At 41.6% G+C, this 15,396-nt stretch overlaps 1 protein-coding gene across 1 annotated transcript; it reads left to right on the top strand.

Annotated features, from left to right (window-relative positions):
- Positions 1–1,642: 1,642 nt before the first annotated feature.
- LOC101847408 (sodium- and chloride-dependent glycine transporter 1) lies at positions 1,643–12,965 on the top strand (the record flags this gene model as incomplete). Its single annotated transcript, XM_013079230.2, is given in 10 exon segments — positions 1,643–1,823; positions 2,450–2,581; positions 3,170–3,512; positions 4,391–4,523; positions 4,952–5,190; positions 5,910–6,147; positions 6,672–6,803; positions 7,248–7,448; positions 8,028–8,198; positions 8,891–12,965. Coding segments are annotated over 10 exon segments (2,112 nt in total), but the record flags the coding sequence as incomplete, so codon positions are not given.
- Between the last annotated feature and the right edge of the window lie 2,431 nt (positions 12,966–15,396).

Raw genomic sequence — 15,396 nt, 5'->3', positions numbered from 1 at the left:
AGTACTGAATACTGAGGTTAGGCTAGATCTACTCAACCACCATGAGCAGCAGCAGCAGACCCATGACTCACTGTTTTGATCGGGACCCCCCCCCCTCAAACAATAATGCCTGTAGTAGACATCTAGTTAGTGAGTGACCCGTGGATGGTTAGTTAGACCGACGTGTTCAGACTCTGATGGGGCACCCGTGAGTTAGAACAAGGTGTGGGTGTTGTTGAGTGTTGAGAGAGGAACGTGGGTCTTGGGGGGGGGGGATCTATAAGATCTTAAATTTGATCTAAGCACAGTTCGAAAATAAATTAGATCTAGATATCTAGATCTAGTAGGATGTGTGTGAGGCGAACATTCTAGAAGTAGAAGCCATATAGATCTATTATTAAAATTACTCACGCTCAACGAACGTGGGAAGGTAAAGGTCTAAAGGTGAGCCGGCGAGGGAAAAACTCGAGCATTGGTCAGCTTGGGAGCTATTTATAGAACACAACGTAATGGACTCGCGCTTTGACAAAATTTCCATGAGACTGAGAGCGCGAGTCGACGAAGAAAAAGCGGGTGTTGTGCGCACGCGCAGTAGGCCCGAGCCTCACGCGGCGTGGCGGACTGTCGCGAAGTTGCCCCTTCGTCCCTGCTCTCGCCACTTCGGCCCTTTCCGCCAGCGGTCAAATCAATAGTCGGAACTCGATCGATCCGCGGTCGGCTCTCGGGCTGGCTGACTGCGCGCGCATGATGTGGTGAGGGTTGGGCAGAGAGGGAGAGGAAAATTTTCCTCTGTGGGTGAGCGAGGGAAGGTCATAGTCTCGAGGAGGATGGCTCACTGAGACAAGAGAGACTACGTCATTGGTGGAATTTTATTCCAACCGGCGTGAGTAACCATCTGAGAAGGGAAGAGAAAGATTTGGGCCTTAGACCTCAGAACTCACAACAGATCCTTTGCCAGCCAGCCGGGAGACCGCCATTTCCCAAAGACGTTTTCTCTGCCATATTCGGCCTTTTACAATTTCACGGCTCTCTATCTCTCTCTCCAAAATGGAAACTGGAATTGCCTACAAACATAAGGTTCTTACTTTATTACCCTTTTCTGCTCGTTTTCTCTCAAACTCAAGAGTGTATCATCTTCGTGGGATATCTACCGTCAATAACTGGGAGTCCCAGTTTCTTTATTTTTCTCCGGCAGATTTCTTTTGTTCTCGTGGATGCGCTCGGCTGTCGGTGTCTGTGAACAAACAAAAGTTTTAATTGTTATTTTTTAATTAATTTTTGTAATGATGCTCTCTCTCTCTCTCTCTCTCTCTCTCTCTCTCTCTCTCTATCTCTCTCTCTCTCTCTCTCTCTCTCTCGGAGTGTGAGAAAACATGCGGTGATACAACTAACACGTTCTGTGACAGTTCGCCGGTCGGTTGGTTGCTCGTGTGTCGATCGCTCCCGATCTTGGGTGTGGTCTGTTCCTTCTTTACTATCAAACATCCACCCTCCTCATTATCTCTCCTTCGCTTCTTTATATTACCATGTCACTCTTGAGCAACTACTCTATTCTTCCCTTATCTTCGGCACTTGTATTTTAACTAATTGTATTGTGAGTACCGTAAAATCGTGACAACCACACCCCCAACTCATTGCCCGTCCCGGTCTGTGTCGTCCCCAGAAGAAGCAGGACCTAGAGCCGTCCGAGGCCGGGTCCAGCGTCACTTCCATCGAGTCAGACGACCTGAAAGAGCGGGAAAACTGGACGGGCCGTCTGGACTTCCTGCTGTCATGTATCGGGTTCGCCGTGGGTCTGGGGAACATCTGGAGGTTCCCTTATCTCTGCTACAAGAGCGGAGGAGGTATGTGTGCAGGGTCATAGAAAATGTGGGCAAGGAGAACATTCTTTTTGGAAATGGAAATGCGCAGTATAAATGCTATTTATTATTATTATTATTATTATTATTATTATTATTTTTTTTTTTTTTTTTATTTTTTTTTTTAAATTATTATAATTTATAAATAAAATGTGTGCCAGGATAACATTTATAACTGTAAGTATGTGCAAGGATGACATAACCATAACATAAATAATACTGTATGCAAGGATAACACATACCTATGTGCAATAACACACATAAAATGTGTGTGAGGATAACGTTTATAACTACGTGCAAGAATGACATAATCATAACATAAATATTACTATAAGCAAGGACAACACGTACACCTAGATGCTATGATAACTGATGACGTATATTATTATATGTGCGAGGATAACATACCTATGATGTGCAAGGAAAACAATGTCATAGCAGTTTGTTTGGTGTGTCACTGTAGGCTGTAAGAGGTGATGTATTTATGTCGGTATCATGTTTTACTTCTAATTTTTCTTTCCAAACTGTCAGTTTCTGGCAGTTTTGCTATAAGATGTCCCTATGTATTTCAACTCGTTTGATAAATGAAATGTCTGCTGTTGTTCCGGCAGGTGCCTTCCTTGTGCCTTACATAATTTTCCTGATCCTGTGTGGCCTGCCGTTGTTCTTCATGGAGATTTCCTACGGCCAGTTTGCCAGCCTGAGCCCCATCACCGTGTGGAGAATCAGCCCGCTCTTCAAAGGTACGTTGTGTCCTTGTTCATAGGCATGTCTCCTGTCCACGTGGCTCTGAGATGGAGGGGGATTTCTTGTTTGGAAGCTTGTGAATTACTTCACCTGTTGTATCCCTTGCCAATCTCTCCTTGAGATACCCACTGGCAGTCAGATAAATTAGGCCAATGGTCAAAACTTGTAGACTGCGCTTGTTTTCACAACATTTAGGCTATGTTTTGAAAGTGGTCAATATGCTCTCGACCAATGTCAACATTCATTAGACAAGAGTTTTCAGGGGAAATAGGGACAAAATAAACAACAACAACAAACAATAATAACAATAAAAACATCAAAACAACAACAAACAACAACAACAACAAATACACGTTCAGAAATTTGCAAGAGAGTTCTGATTAAGAAAATTAAAGTCTTATTCCTGCAATGTCACAGCAGGATGTTTCAACAACAGACTTCAGGCTATTATATTATAAGGTGACCGACATTCGCTTTAGAAACATTTCTGGGAGAATCGCTCGATTAAATTGTTTTGGTTCACCTCTTGGACAATCGCTAATTTTGTTTTTCGGTTTTTCTTTTTTTCCCCCTCCTCGTCTCAGGTATCGGCTACGGCATGGTGATCATCTCGGGCATTGTGTGCGTCTACTACAACATCATCATCACCTGGACCTTCTACTACCTGTTCATGTCCATGAGGAAAGTGCTGCCCTGGAGCGTGTGTGGCCAGAGCTGGAACTCGCCCGACTGCGTGGTGGAGAGGCCGGTCATCAACGAAACTGAGGCGCTCGAGACCACGTCCCTGTTTGAGAACGCAACGTTTGCGTTAGACAACTCAACTTCCTTCGCCAACTCATCTTTTGTCAACAGCTCGGTGATCGTGGGCAACATGAGTGCCCTGGTCAACAAGACAATGTTCAGCCCAGCCAGCCAGGAGTTCTGGGAGTAAGTACAACCACAACAGATCTCATTCCTCTATCATTAACGACCACAACACATCTCATTCCTCTATCATTAACGACCACAACACATCTCATTCCTCTATCATTAACTACCACAACACATCTCATTCCTCTATCATTAACGACCACAACACATCTCATTCCTCTATCATTAATGACCACAACACATCTCATTCCTCTATCATTAACAACCACAACAGATCTCATTCCTCTATCATTAACGACCACAACACATCTCATTCCTCTATCATTAACGACCACAACACATCTCATTCCTCTATCATTAACAACCACAACAGATCTCATTCCTCTATCATTAACGACCACAACACATCTCATTCCTCTATCATTAACGACCACAACAGATCTCATTCCACTATCGTTAACAATCGCTCAGAACAAGAACAAAACTGTTACTTGGTTTTCATTAGAGTTTGATGGCATCTGCAACTTATAGGTCATACATTTAATCATCCCAGTGTCAGATACTTATTAATCTTATTAATACTTAGGATTATATCCACACAAAAAAAAGAAGAGAAAAGATAAGGATGATAGCTGTTTGAATAGGGAAAAGGAGCAACCCACCCCTGAACACCCATCAACCACCCACCTGCTTCCTCTGCTGTTACCAACACTTGTTTTTCAACTGTTCTTTCAGACATTTAGTGCTATTATGAGCAAGCTTGAAAGGGATTTTTACATGACATCTCCATTTCTATTGCGGGAGAAATTTTTAGATGATGTTCTATTCTGACCTACTCAAGTGTGAATTTCTTCAAAAACATTTTACTGATTTGAGATGGTTTGATTTGTCCACCACTGTTTACTCACACTTGCCATGCCTCTTGCCTCTCGCAGGAACAATGTTCTGGAGAAGACGAGCGGCATTGAGGACTTTGGTGGCATCCGCTGGCCGCTGTTTGGCTGTCTGGTACTTGCCTGGACCATCGTCTTCCTCTGTCTGTGTAAAGGAGTCAAGTCCTCTGGGAAGGTAAGCACACGGATTGGTTCTTTAACCCCCCCCCCCCCTCACTGGTGTTGATGTGGCTGCAAGTTAGTGAAATTCTGTAGTATTCTAGAGTTGAGAATTGATGAAGTTTGCGAAGTGAATTTTTTTTAGTTCAGGAAAGATAAGAATTTATGAAGGTTATCAGTGCACTTGATGTAAGATCCTGCAATATTTCAAAGTTAAGGATTGATAATATTTGCAGACATTTGAAGTAAGATAAGATGATAAAGATAATGCTTTATTGTCCCCGAAGGAAATTTTTCTTTTCTGACTGTCCAGGACCTTAAAAAAAAGAAAGCGTAAAATTCTGAAAAAAAGAAAGCGTAAAATTCTGTAGCATCCTAGAGTGATCAATCTATACCGTACCCTTTAGAGTTTCTAATCTCCGAGCTCCTCTCGTGTGCCCCCAGGTGGTGTATGTGACGGCCACGTTCCCCTACCTGGTACTTCTGATCCTGTTGGTCCGTGGCGTGACCTTGCCCGGTGCCGCGGAGGGCATCAAGTTCTACCTGATCCCCCGCTGGGAGAAGCTGGCCACGTTCAAGGTGTGGGGCGACGCCGCTGTGCAGATCTTCTACTCGGTCGGGATGGCCTGGGGCTCACTCATCACCATGGCCAGCTACAACAAGTTCAGCAACAACGTGCAGAGGTGAGCAGGCTCCTCGCTGGTCCTTCTTATCACTTTGCGCTCACTCGGCGCATCACTCGGCGCAATAATGCGGCAGTGAAAATTATCCGTTCCAGTTCAACTGCGCCAGGCCGGAGAAGTCTGTTGCAGTCACTCTCCGGGCTGGGTGATGAGATAAGGGGTATTTTGAACTGCTGGCTGTGTGACTGCAAAGTGTTATTTTATTTCCCATCTTGGGTAGAAAGAATTGTGAAGGATGAAAGAAATATGAATTCAATCTTCATATACTTTTTTAATTGAAGGAATTTTATGTAATCGAAAAATACGGTCAGAAGTGCCCGAGATGACCTTCCATTGTCCAGGAGAAAAGTGGTTGTCTTAAACATTAATTTTTTTTCTTCTGTTGTTCCAACTTACACTTGGAGATTTGTTAACCCTTTCTGATGCCTGGGGTCGTTTTTTACCCCTGGGGTTGTATTCTTCACACTTTAGAATACTTCCAGAACGAAGATCTCTTTGAAACTTACAGTATTTTTCAAAAAATCATTTTGACAGACTGCTATGCAAAGCGTACGGATCAGATTAACAAGTAAATTTCCTCTTTTGAAAGTGGGGGCACGGATTTCCCCACATTGTATCGATATGATAGTAAAACATGACGTACGGACAGGGTTGAAAGACGACTATATCTAACAAATGCTGACTATATCTAACAAATGACATGTACTTTTCCTCTGCAGAGATGCCTTGATTGTGCCCATCCTGAACTGCAGCACCAGCATCTTCGCCGGCCTTGTCATCTTCTCCGTGCTGGGCTTCATGTCCCACACGACCGGCGTGCCCATCGACAAGGTGGTCACCCAGGGACCTGGCCTGACCTTCGTCGTGTACCCAGAGGCCGTGGCTAAGATGCCCCTGTCCCAGCTGTGGGCCATCTTGTTTTTCCTCATGATCTTCACCATTGGCTTGGACAGTCAGGTAGGCACAGTGGGTGGCTGGTGGGTGCTCTGGTGGGGTTTACTCCTGCTTTCCTATCAAACATCCCTGATTAGTATCTGTACACCATCTTTCCTTTATAATTCATTCTCTGTGTGTTGCAAGTGCTGTAAAACTCTTTACTGAAACTAAAGGTATGCATTTATAATTGTGCCGATAGTACCATAAAACATAGTACAGTTAAGCAACCAACAGATCAATCAATCAGTTAATCAAGTATGCGTATCCATTGGGTTTTAGAAAACTCAAAAGTGGTATAGCATGGTCATCAACAGATATGTCTGAGCATAAAATAGGAAAATTCCATTGGGGTGCGGATAATGATATTCCTTGAAGTTGCATTTCTTACTTAGGTTCTTTTTGAATCGTGAGTATTTATTGTATTGCAATAGAATGTGCCTGTTGATTTTTGTGTGTGTGTGTGTTTGTTTGTGTTTGTTTGCGTGTGTGTTGTTTTTACATCTGTCATTGATGGTTTGGGTTTTTTCTCCAATTTTTGTCGCCAGTTTGGAATGTTTGAAACCATGACCAGTGCTTTCATCGACGAGTACCCACAGCTGTTGAGAAAGAAGAAGATTCTCTTCACCGCCTTCATGTGCTTCATCGAGTTTGTTCTGGGAATCCCGATTGTGTTCCAGGTGAGATCCTGTCCGAGTCAGGCTTCTAGTTCTAGTGTGCGGAGCAATAAATGTCCTTTTAAAGGGAACATCGTAACTCATTCAGGACATTGTCTTTAAGAGAAGGTCTTCACTCATTCAGGAACCAAGTTTTTCAGCAGTTGAAAAGATTTCTGTGAATATAATTATTTTTTCCTTCTGAAATGATTTTCGCCCTTCTCATTGAAAATGTCAATGATCTAGTTTGCAGTTTAGTTAGGCTAATTTAGTGTTTACAGTATGTGGATATTTTGTCTCTAATGATCGGCACTTCGGTCAGCCACATAATATAACCTCTATGTAACCTATGTCTTATATAATACTCCTCTGTGGCTGTTTTTTTAACCACATATGTTTTGTATGAAAATTTTCTGTGGCAGTTCTTGTAACCATATACGATAATGTGTCTGTTTGTGGTCTCCCCAGGGTGGTGCGTACCTGCTACAGATCATGGACTGGTACTGCGCGACCTTCTCCCTAATGCTTCTCTCCTTCTCCGAGTGTATGGTGATCTCGTGGATCTATGGAGTCGACCGCTTCCTCAAGGACATTGAGCTTATGATTGGCTACAAGCCGTCCGTCTTCTGGAAGATCATGTGGAAGTTTGTCACTCCAGCAGTTGTCCTGGTGAGTGGAAACTTTGGGGGTTCTAGTTGTTTATCTCACACACACACACACACACACACACACACACACACACACACACACACACACACACACACACACACACACACGCACGCACACATGTATATATATATATATTATATGCACTTGAAGGGCAAAGGAAATTCACACACCTAAAAAATATTGCATTCATTTTACTGTGAGGTCTTGCAAAACTTTTTTCTTTCATAAGTGGTCATGTATTCAAGAGCAGATTGAGTGAAAATCATGATCCCGAATTCAGTTCATGTGACTTTTTCAAAGAGAATGATAATATAAAGGTATGGAATTTGCTGTCTCCAGATATAGGTTTGTCCAAAGAAGTGCACACACTGTGATATCTCCAGATATAGAATTGTGTTAAGGTCTGTCCAGATGTTTTAGTTTTTTAGTTTAGTTTTAGTACGGTTTGACGGCGCTTGCAACTGCATAAGGTCATATGAGCACCATGTCCAGATGTACTAATTTCCTTGTGTATATTTCCCTCATGCACTCTGTTCTCTCTCTAGATGTACTAATTTCCCTGTTTCGTTCCTCGTCCAGTTCATCTGGCTGTTCAGTGTGAGCCAGCTGGAGCCTGTGACGTACGGCGACTACGAGTACCCGACCTGGGCCATCACGTTTGGCTGGCTGCTGGGTCTGTGCTCCATCATCCCCGTGCCCATCCTCGCCATCCATGCCATCTACAAGGAGGAGACCGGCACTCTGTTCCAGGTGAGGACCGATGCCGTCTGGGTGTGAACCCTGAGCATGAACTCCTGAGTGGTTTACTCTTGAGTTTACATGCTCGCCTCACTTTAGTTTTAGTGAGAGTATTAGTTTAGTTTTAGTAGAGGTTTTACTGCGCTTGCAACTGCATAAGGTCTTATGAGCACCATTAGTGAGAGGTTTTACGGCACTTGGAACTCGTATAGGTCATAGAAGTGCTCAAGATTTGAGGCGTTTCTAGACAGTAACAGTAGCATACAAAGAAATGAACGTTGAGAGATCAGGAACGATAGGTGGTTTACTCGTCTGGTACTTCCTTCCAGTTTAGACATCTACTTAAGAAAATTTTTTTCCCGATTTCGTCTTTTTGCACTCCAGCTAATTTGTTGATGAACAAGGAGAATGGATAAATCTTGTTTACTCCGACCGATGTGTCATGTAAAAATTGGTTCCTTACAGGAGGAAACTTGATAGCTGAATGAGGGTCAGGTTGATCATAAATGCACTGGACCTTAGTGCTGGTTCTGAAAGCATAAGTCCCCTTTCATGAATTGTTTTGATAGTTTGAATTTGAGAAAGAGTTTCTAGGTGCTCGCAACTGCATAAGGTTATATGAGGCAAATGAATTGTTGATTCTGTGAAAACTTGAAAACTTCTAAGATTTAATAATCCAATGTAATGTTGCTCTTGTTCTCCAGAGAATCAGAAAGCTAGTCGAGCCTGCTGCCAACTGGGGACCGTCTCAAATGGAAGACAAAATGCGATACATCGAGTCCATGACCTCCTTCGAGCGCGAGCGCTTCGAGGCAGCTCAGCAGAACGTTGACCGTCAGCGCTACCTGGTGATGAGAAACATGAACAGCAGCGCCATCTACAAAGGTCCCGTGACGACCATCAATCTGGACACAGCCGAGGAGTCAGCCGTCAGAGAGCAGATGCTGCCCGCCGGGGCGGCCAACTACCCATTCTCAGCGCCCACGGAGCCCTCGCATTTAACTAACCTTTTGAACGGTGAAAAACCACCCAACAGCATATGTTGATTCCTGACCTGGATTCCTGTCTAGTCACAAGCCGTCCGGAGCTGACTGAGAGCAAGGACACCTGATTGTGTTGTGACCTCCAACCTCCGACCCAGTTCTATTGCTGGCTTTTGTTGGAGCGAGCGATGGTGATACGAAAAGAAGGGTACTTAAATATAAGGTTTTTATGTTGGCGGACGGAAAATCCCAGTGGGTATGTTGTTCTAAGCCTTGTGAATGAGTGCTAAAAGAGAAATGTGTACATGTTTGATTGAAATATTGTTCTAAATCAGAGTCACAAAACTATCGTAAACATACAATATAAAGAACTTTTTTAAAGTGCAAAAAACTTAAAATTGTAAGTAATAATTCCAGCAAACAATGCAAGTTTTTAAGGGTTTGAGATTAATTCAGAACTTTTTAGTAGTGGTGGACACAAAGATGTTCTAATTGTGATTCGTAGAAATTTGTACCTTCACATTGTATGAAACAGTGGGAATACTCAAGTATTAAATATGAAGCGTTTTAGTCCACCATCATAGCAGTAATTCTGCCTTACAAAAGCAAGAGGTATATAACTAATCTATATGTAGTAGACATTTTGCAATATTGGTAGGAGATTTCCGCGAATGTTATCCTGAAGTGAGCAAGACGTACATCGGGCATTGTATGGTTCAGTCTTTCATCTTCCTGTGCCCCTCAAAGTTATTTATTGCACTTCCTGCCATTGTTGACCATCTAGACAATCAGTCGCGGTCGTGATTCCATACATTCATGTCATTTCTGAGTTTCTGGAGACTCGGGGTATCCATGTTGTACCCAGGGTATCCGGTGTTGCATTCAGCATATCCGGTGTTGCATTCAGCATATCCGGTGTTGCATTCAGCATATCCGGTGTTGCATTCAACATATCCGGTGTTGCATTCAGCATATCCAGTGTTGCATATCAGCATACATCCAATGTTGCATTCAGCCGGTGTTGCATTCAGCATATCCGATGTTGCATATCAGCATACATCCGATGTTGCATTCAACATATATCTGAAGTTACATTCAGCATATCCGATGTTGTGCATCCAGCCTGTCTGAGTCTCTTGAGAATTACAATGCTTACACAGCTTAAGCTTAAGCTTAGTCTACCCGGGACCATAGAATATCTGCCGCAGTCATCTTGAGAGAGAGTCCTGAATCTTCTTAAGTTTGATCCACAGTCACTGATCTCAGTGTTCCTCTACTGCGCTGCTCTTCTTTTCTACTTTGTTTTTATTCCATTTTGAGATACTACTTTTACTTTTTGATAATGGTCGCCAGTGAAAGTGCATCAACACAAATGATACAAACATAAATTAAAAGGCATAATGATGCTTTTCCCATCTATCTGAATGCATTTTATTAATTTTTTAAAGACAAACTTATCCAAAAGCTCATAACTAAAGTGCTTTTTAAACCGAAGGTGAATTGAAAAAGTTAGACAAACTTTTTTCTATCTAGAACTGGATTTGTTTAGAGGCAACGTAAGATCATAAAGCTGTGGAACTGTTTCAGTAAGGGTCTTTCAAGAAAAAGACATCATTTTTGCCCTCATTGTTTAAGAAACAAATGTATTACCGGTAGAATTGTTTTGTTTTTTTATACCTTTGAACTTGACAATCTCCTTAGATTTTGATATTGTATGTGTGTGTGAGAGAGAGAGATATAGAGAGGGTTCGCCTTACATACAGGGTGTTGTGTGTTAGTAATGTCAGTGGCTATGGATGTATATAAGATGCTACGGATGTTTAAATATATATATAAATACCCCTTGTATATTTCTGCCAATGAATCTGACGAATGTATATAGCCAACTGTAAATATGTACAAAAGAGGACGTGTGATTGCGATGCTGAGTGTGATGCTGAGTGTGAAAAAGTCGTGCGCTATGAAAAGACAAGATTGGTGCTGTTCACGTTTGAGCATCATATATTTATGGAAGAAGACAATCACTTTTGAAGCAAAAGAATCTTTATTTGAATGTTCGGGGGCGTGGTATGACTTTCTTTGTGTTTGCAAGCCTGTGCATGTTTGTTCAGATGAATGAATGACGAGAAAGTATGAAGGGACGTTGAAAAATGTCATTGGATGTAAATGTTCATTTTGTCACTGACTGCAAGCAAGCCTTCAAGCTATGCCATACTGATATCTGCTGATCTGACTACTCTCCAATTGTTTTCATTTCATGACTTCATTTTTAAAAATCAAAACTTCGATATATATGAATTGTATTCTTGCGTAAGAGCAGAAGAGAAACCAACTTTAAATCTACGTAAAGAGGGAAAGAACTGCAGTTTTTTAAAGTTAAAGCTGCTTGAATAGAAAAGAAAAAAACATTCAAGCATTTGTTTCAAATTTTTGTCTTGTAACTGAGGAAAATTATTTTTAAGCTTAAAAGGTTTGTTTCATTATCCACCCCCCCCCCCCTTCACCCCCCCCCCCCCCTCCCCCTTTAATTTTTCCCTCACACTTTCTGAGGACAGCACACAACATTTGGATGTAAATGAACACACTTTGAAGGTATAGGACCACAAGTTGTTGTAGAATGTTAAGGCCAGATATCTACAAGGTTTCTGCTGCTGTCAGACGTCTCTTGTTGCTAACATTCATTCCGAAAACACAGCAATGAATTGTTCATGTTCCTTCCCTGATGTTACATTGTGGAAACACGGTGAGACTCACCGTCTCCTGTTAATATTTATTCCCTTCTCTATGAGCTGTCTCTCTCTGTCTCCTTTCTTTCTTCTTTTCCTATTTTTAGCCTCTCATGATTCTCCACTTTCCCTGCTTCTAACTCACTTTTGCAAAGGTCAACTGTTCCTCACAAGCCAAAGTATTCAGGTTCAAACCTGTAGACCCGGCTGGCACAATGCTCACGTTGGCTCATGGCACAACGAGGATTTTGTTGTTGTTTTTTTTGGTGTTTTTTTTTGGGGGGGAGAAGAACAGATTTATTTTAGTCAAAGAATCTCAGCCTTGACTGTGTTATACAATGTTGAGCTCACATGCTGTTCAAGCTATTGACAATCAAATACTCCATAGGGCTGGGTGGGTTTTTTTTAATGATTATGTGTCAAGAATATCTTTTTTTAAGATTAAATAACAGAAATTGTTTTTTCATTGACCATAATTAAACTATAATTTTTATGATTGAAACATTTACAAAGTTTAACATCTTTCTGCTTGTATTGAAAAGTGACATACTGTAAACATCTTTCTGTATGTGACACTAGTACATAGAAGGGGGACAATACTACCCTGTTAGTTCCATCATCGTTACTTTTGCTCCAAAGTTGCAGAAAAACAACTACGCCTCTTGTTAAAGAAACGGAGAGACCAAAGTTTTGTCAAAGAAATTGTTAGATGTTGATCTGATGTCACTCCAAAATTCTGAAACTTTCAGAACCAAGTATGCGTGCTCACAGATGCAGCTGATGATCTTGGAATGAGATTATCTTTAGCGTAGCACTGTCAGTCATGTTGTGCAAGGTTTTGTTTTTTTTATGTTGAGAGCTGAATCTCCTTTCTCTTTTGCTTTGTGCAGAATCCTGCAGGGACTGTCTCATAAGTTTGTGGCTCTCAGAGGCTCTGTTCTCACTTTTTGTTGCGTTTTCTTATTATGCGGGACTGGGGGGGAATGTTATGACGTTTTATACATGAACTACATTTTGTTAATGCTGAAAAAAGAACCAAAATAAAATAAAAAACGGTATAACAATTTGAATTTTGTTATTGAGTAAATTTCTACTAAATACATGTGTTTCTGTGCAATTGTCTCATTGTCAAATTGTAAGTTTGTGTTGGCCTATGTAGGCCCTGAGGGGTGGTTGATGGGTGCTCTGGTGTGGTGTGGTTTGCTCCTTCTTTCCTATCAAACATCTATCGTCCTTTTTTTCCCCTTCTTTTTTCTTCGTATGTTACTCTCCAGTATAATAGCACCTCTAATCTTCTGTAGGCTACTTGTATGACCTATTTGTATTGAAAGTGCCGTGAAACTGGCCGTTAGTCAAACTAAAACTTTCCTATCACGTCTATCGTCCTTTTCTTTCCTCATGGGTGGTTGGCGGGCGCTCTAGTGTGGTTTGCTCCTTCTTTCCTATCAAACATCTATCATCCTGATCTCTCCTCCTTCTTTCTCATGTTTGTTACTCTCTTGTAACACCTCTAATGTTCGGCACTTATAATATGACCTTATTGTGTTGCAAGTGCAGTAAAACTCTTAATAAAACTTAAACTTCCTTTCCTCCTTTTCTTCGTATGTTACTCTCCAATAGCACCTCTTACTTTCTGTACTTGTATGAACTTTTTGTGTAGCAAGTAGCCTACTGGGAAGCTCTGACAACAAGTCAAAACTAAAACTGAATATTATTATAAGATTAAAGTGTCTACATAATATGTACATATACTTTTGTGTCACTAGCGTAATATTATGGTGCCACAGTCGGGCTTGTTCCCTTGTCTACGGCGTGGGTTCGAATCCTGCAAGTGGAAGCTGTTGTCCAATCGTCCGTCTCACAGCTGTGACATTGAGTGGCCTTAGTGGTCTAGTGGTTATAGACTTGCTTTCGCTGTCGTAAGGTCGTGGGTTTGAATTCCTTAATAAGGCGCAGGACGATATGTCCTTTTGAAAGGCACGACATATAATACAAATTTTCCTCACTTCACTCAGGTGGTTTTTAATTTTTGTTTTAGTAAGCCTTTACGGCGCTCGCAACTGCATATAAGGTCATATGAGCGCCAAGGGGTAGATGTCCACAGAGAAGTCCAAACGTGGATTCAGGCTTACTCTGCTGACCTCTTTAGCCTCAACAGCACAAAGTCTGCTTCGACTATCAACAAAGCACCCCGGAAATGTAAAAAAAAATTATTATTTTTTAGTAGAGTGTTTTACGGCACTCGCAACCGCATAAGGTCATATGAGTGCCAAGGGGTAGGTGTCAACAAAGAAATCTTTACAGGGAATCAGACTTTGACTGCTCACCTCTCTAGCTTCAACAGCACAAGGTCTGCTTCGACTATCAAAGCACCCCAGAAATAGCGGGTCACAAGAGTGTGACAAACATACAAAAGAAATAGAGGAGAATGACAATAGTATTGTAGATCAGGCACAGTTATGAGCGTGACATGATGAATCAGCCCATCTACAATTCTACTGTGCTTGAACGAGAAATGCCCCCCCTTTGGGAATGGCCTAAAGACACTTCAGTCAGTGACACCGCCCCGGGTGTAAGTTGAGTTCACACGAGAGTGACAAACACACCAAAGAAGTAGAGAAAAAAATGACAATAGTAAGTATGAGGAAGGAAAAAGAAGCAGTCCCCCCTCTGTTGTTCCGGCACAGTTATGAGCATGACATTGACAAATCAGCCCATTTACAATTCTACTTTGCATGAGAACATGTTAATATGCCTGAAGATGATACACTTGGCAGAATAAAGGCATTTCTTTTGTTTCAATAAAAGTTATGTTACTCTCAGCATGACTTAGAGTTATTTGTAAAGAGTAGGCTTCGGCCGCCACCTGGGCAAAATTCCAAATTTCCTACCAACTGAAAACGATTAACGTGTCCCGCGCGCTCATACGAATTTATGCAGTTGAGAGCGCCGTAAAACACCGACACAAAAAAGGGGAAACAAAGAAATTCGGCATAATAATTATTCCAAGAAATTTTCGCCGATATTTTGGTTGAACGTGCCAAGGGGAATAATTCAATCAAATGTGTTTGACGAGTCAATTACCCCCCTTGAAAATATCTGTTTATTTTGATCTAAGAGAATTTGTTTTGTGATTTGTCCCGTTGTTTGGGGTCAATGTTGTTGGGATGTTGTTGTATTTTTTGTGTTTATTTGTTGTTGTTGTTTTTTTGTCTGTTTGTTTGTTTTTTGGAGGGGGGATGTTTGTCGCGTTTTCTTTTCTTTTTTGTTGTTTAGCTTCGCTTTGACTTCGTTTTCATTCCTGCTGTCAGTTTGCTTGTTCTCTTTTGCCATTGGGGGTAAGTTTTTTTGTTTTTTTTTGCTGTTTGCTCGTTTTGTTGATTCGTTCGTTTGTTTGTTTGCTTTTAAAGAACTTACTGCTTTGTTTCTATTTTTAGGTGTTTTTTAGGGGGAGGGGGAAAGAAAAGCAGAGGCAGTGGGGTGGGGCAGAAAAACCGGAGG

Source organism: Aplysia californica, unplaced genomic scaffold (assembly GCF_000002075.1).
Source record: "Aplysia californica isolate F4 #8 unplaced genomic scaffold, AplCal3.0 scaffold00045, whole genome shotgun sequence".
NCBI lineage: Eukaryota > Metazoa > Mollusca > Gastropoda > Aplysiida > Aplysiidae > Aplysia > Aplysia californica.
Note: the sequence above shows the minus strand (reverse complement) of the source record. Positions and strands in the feature narration are given on the sequence as shown.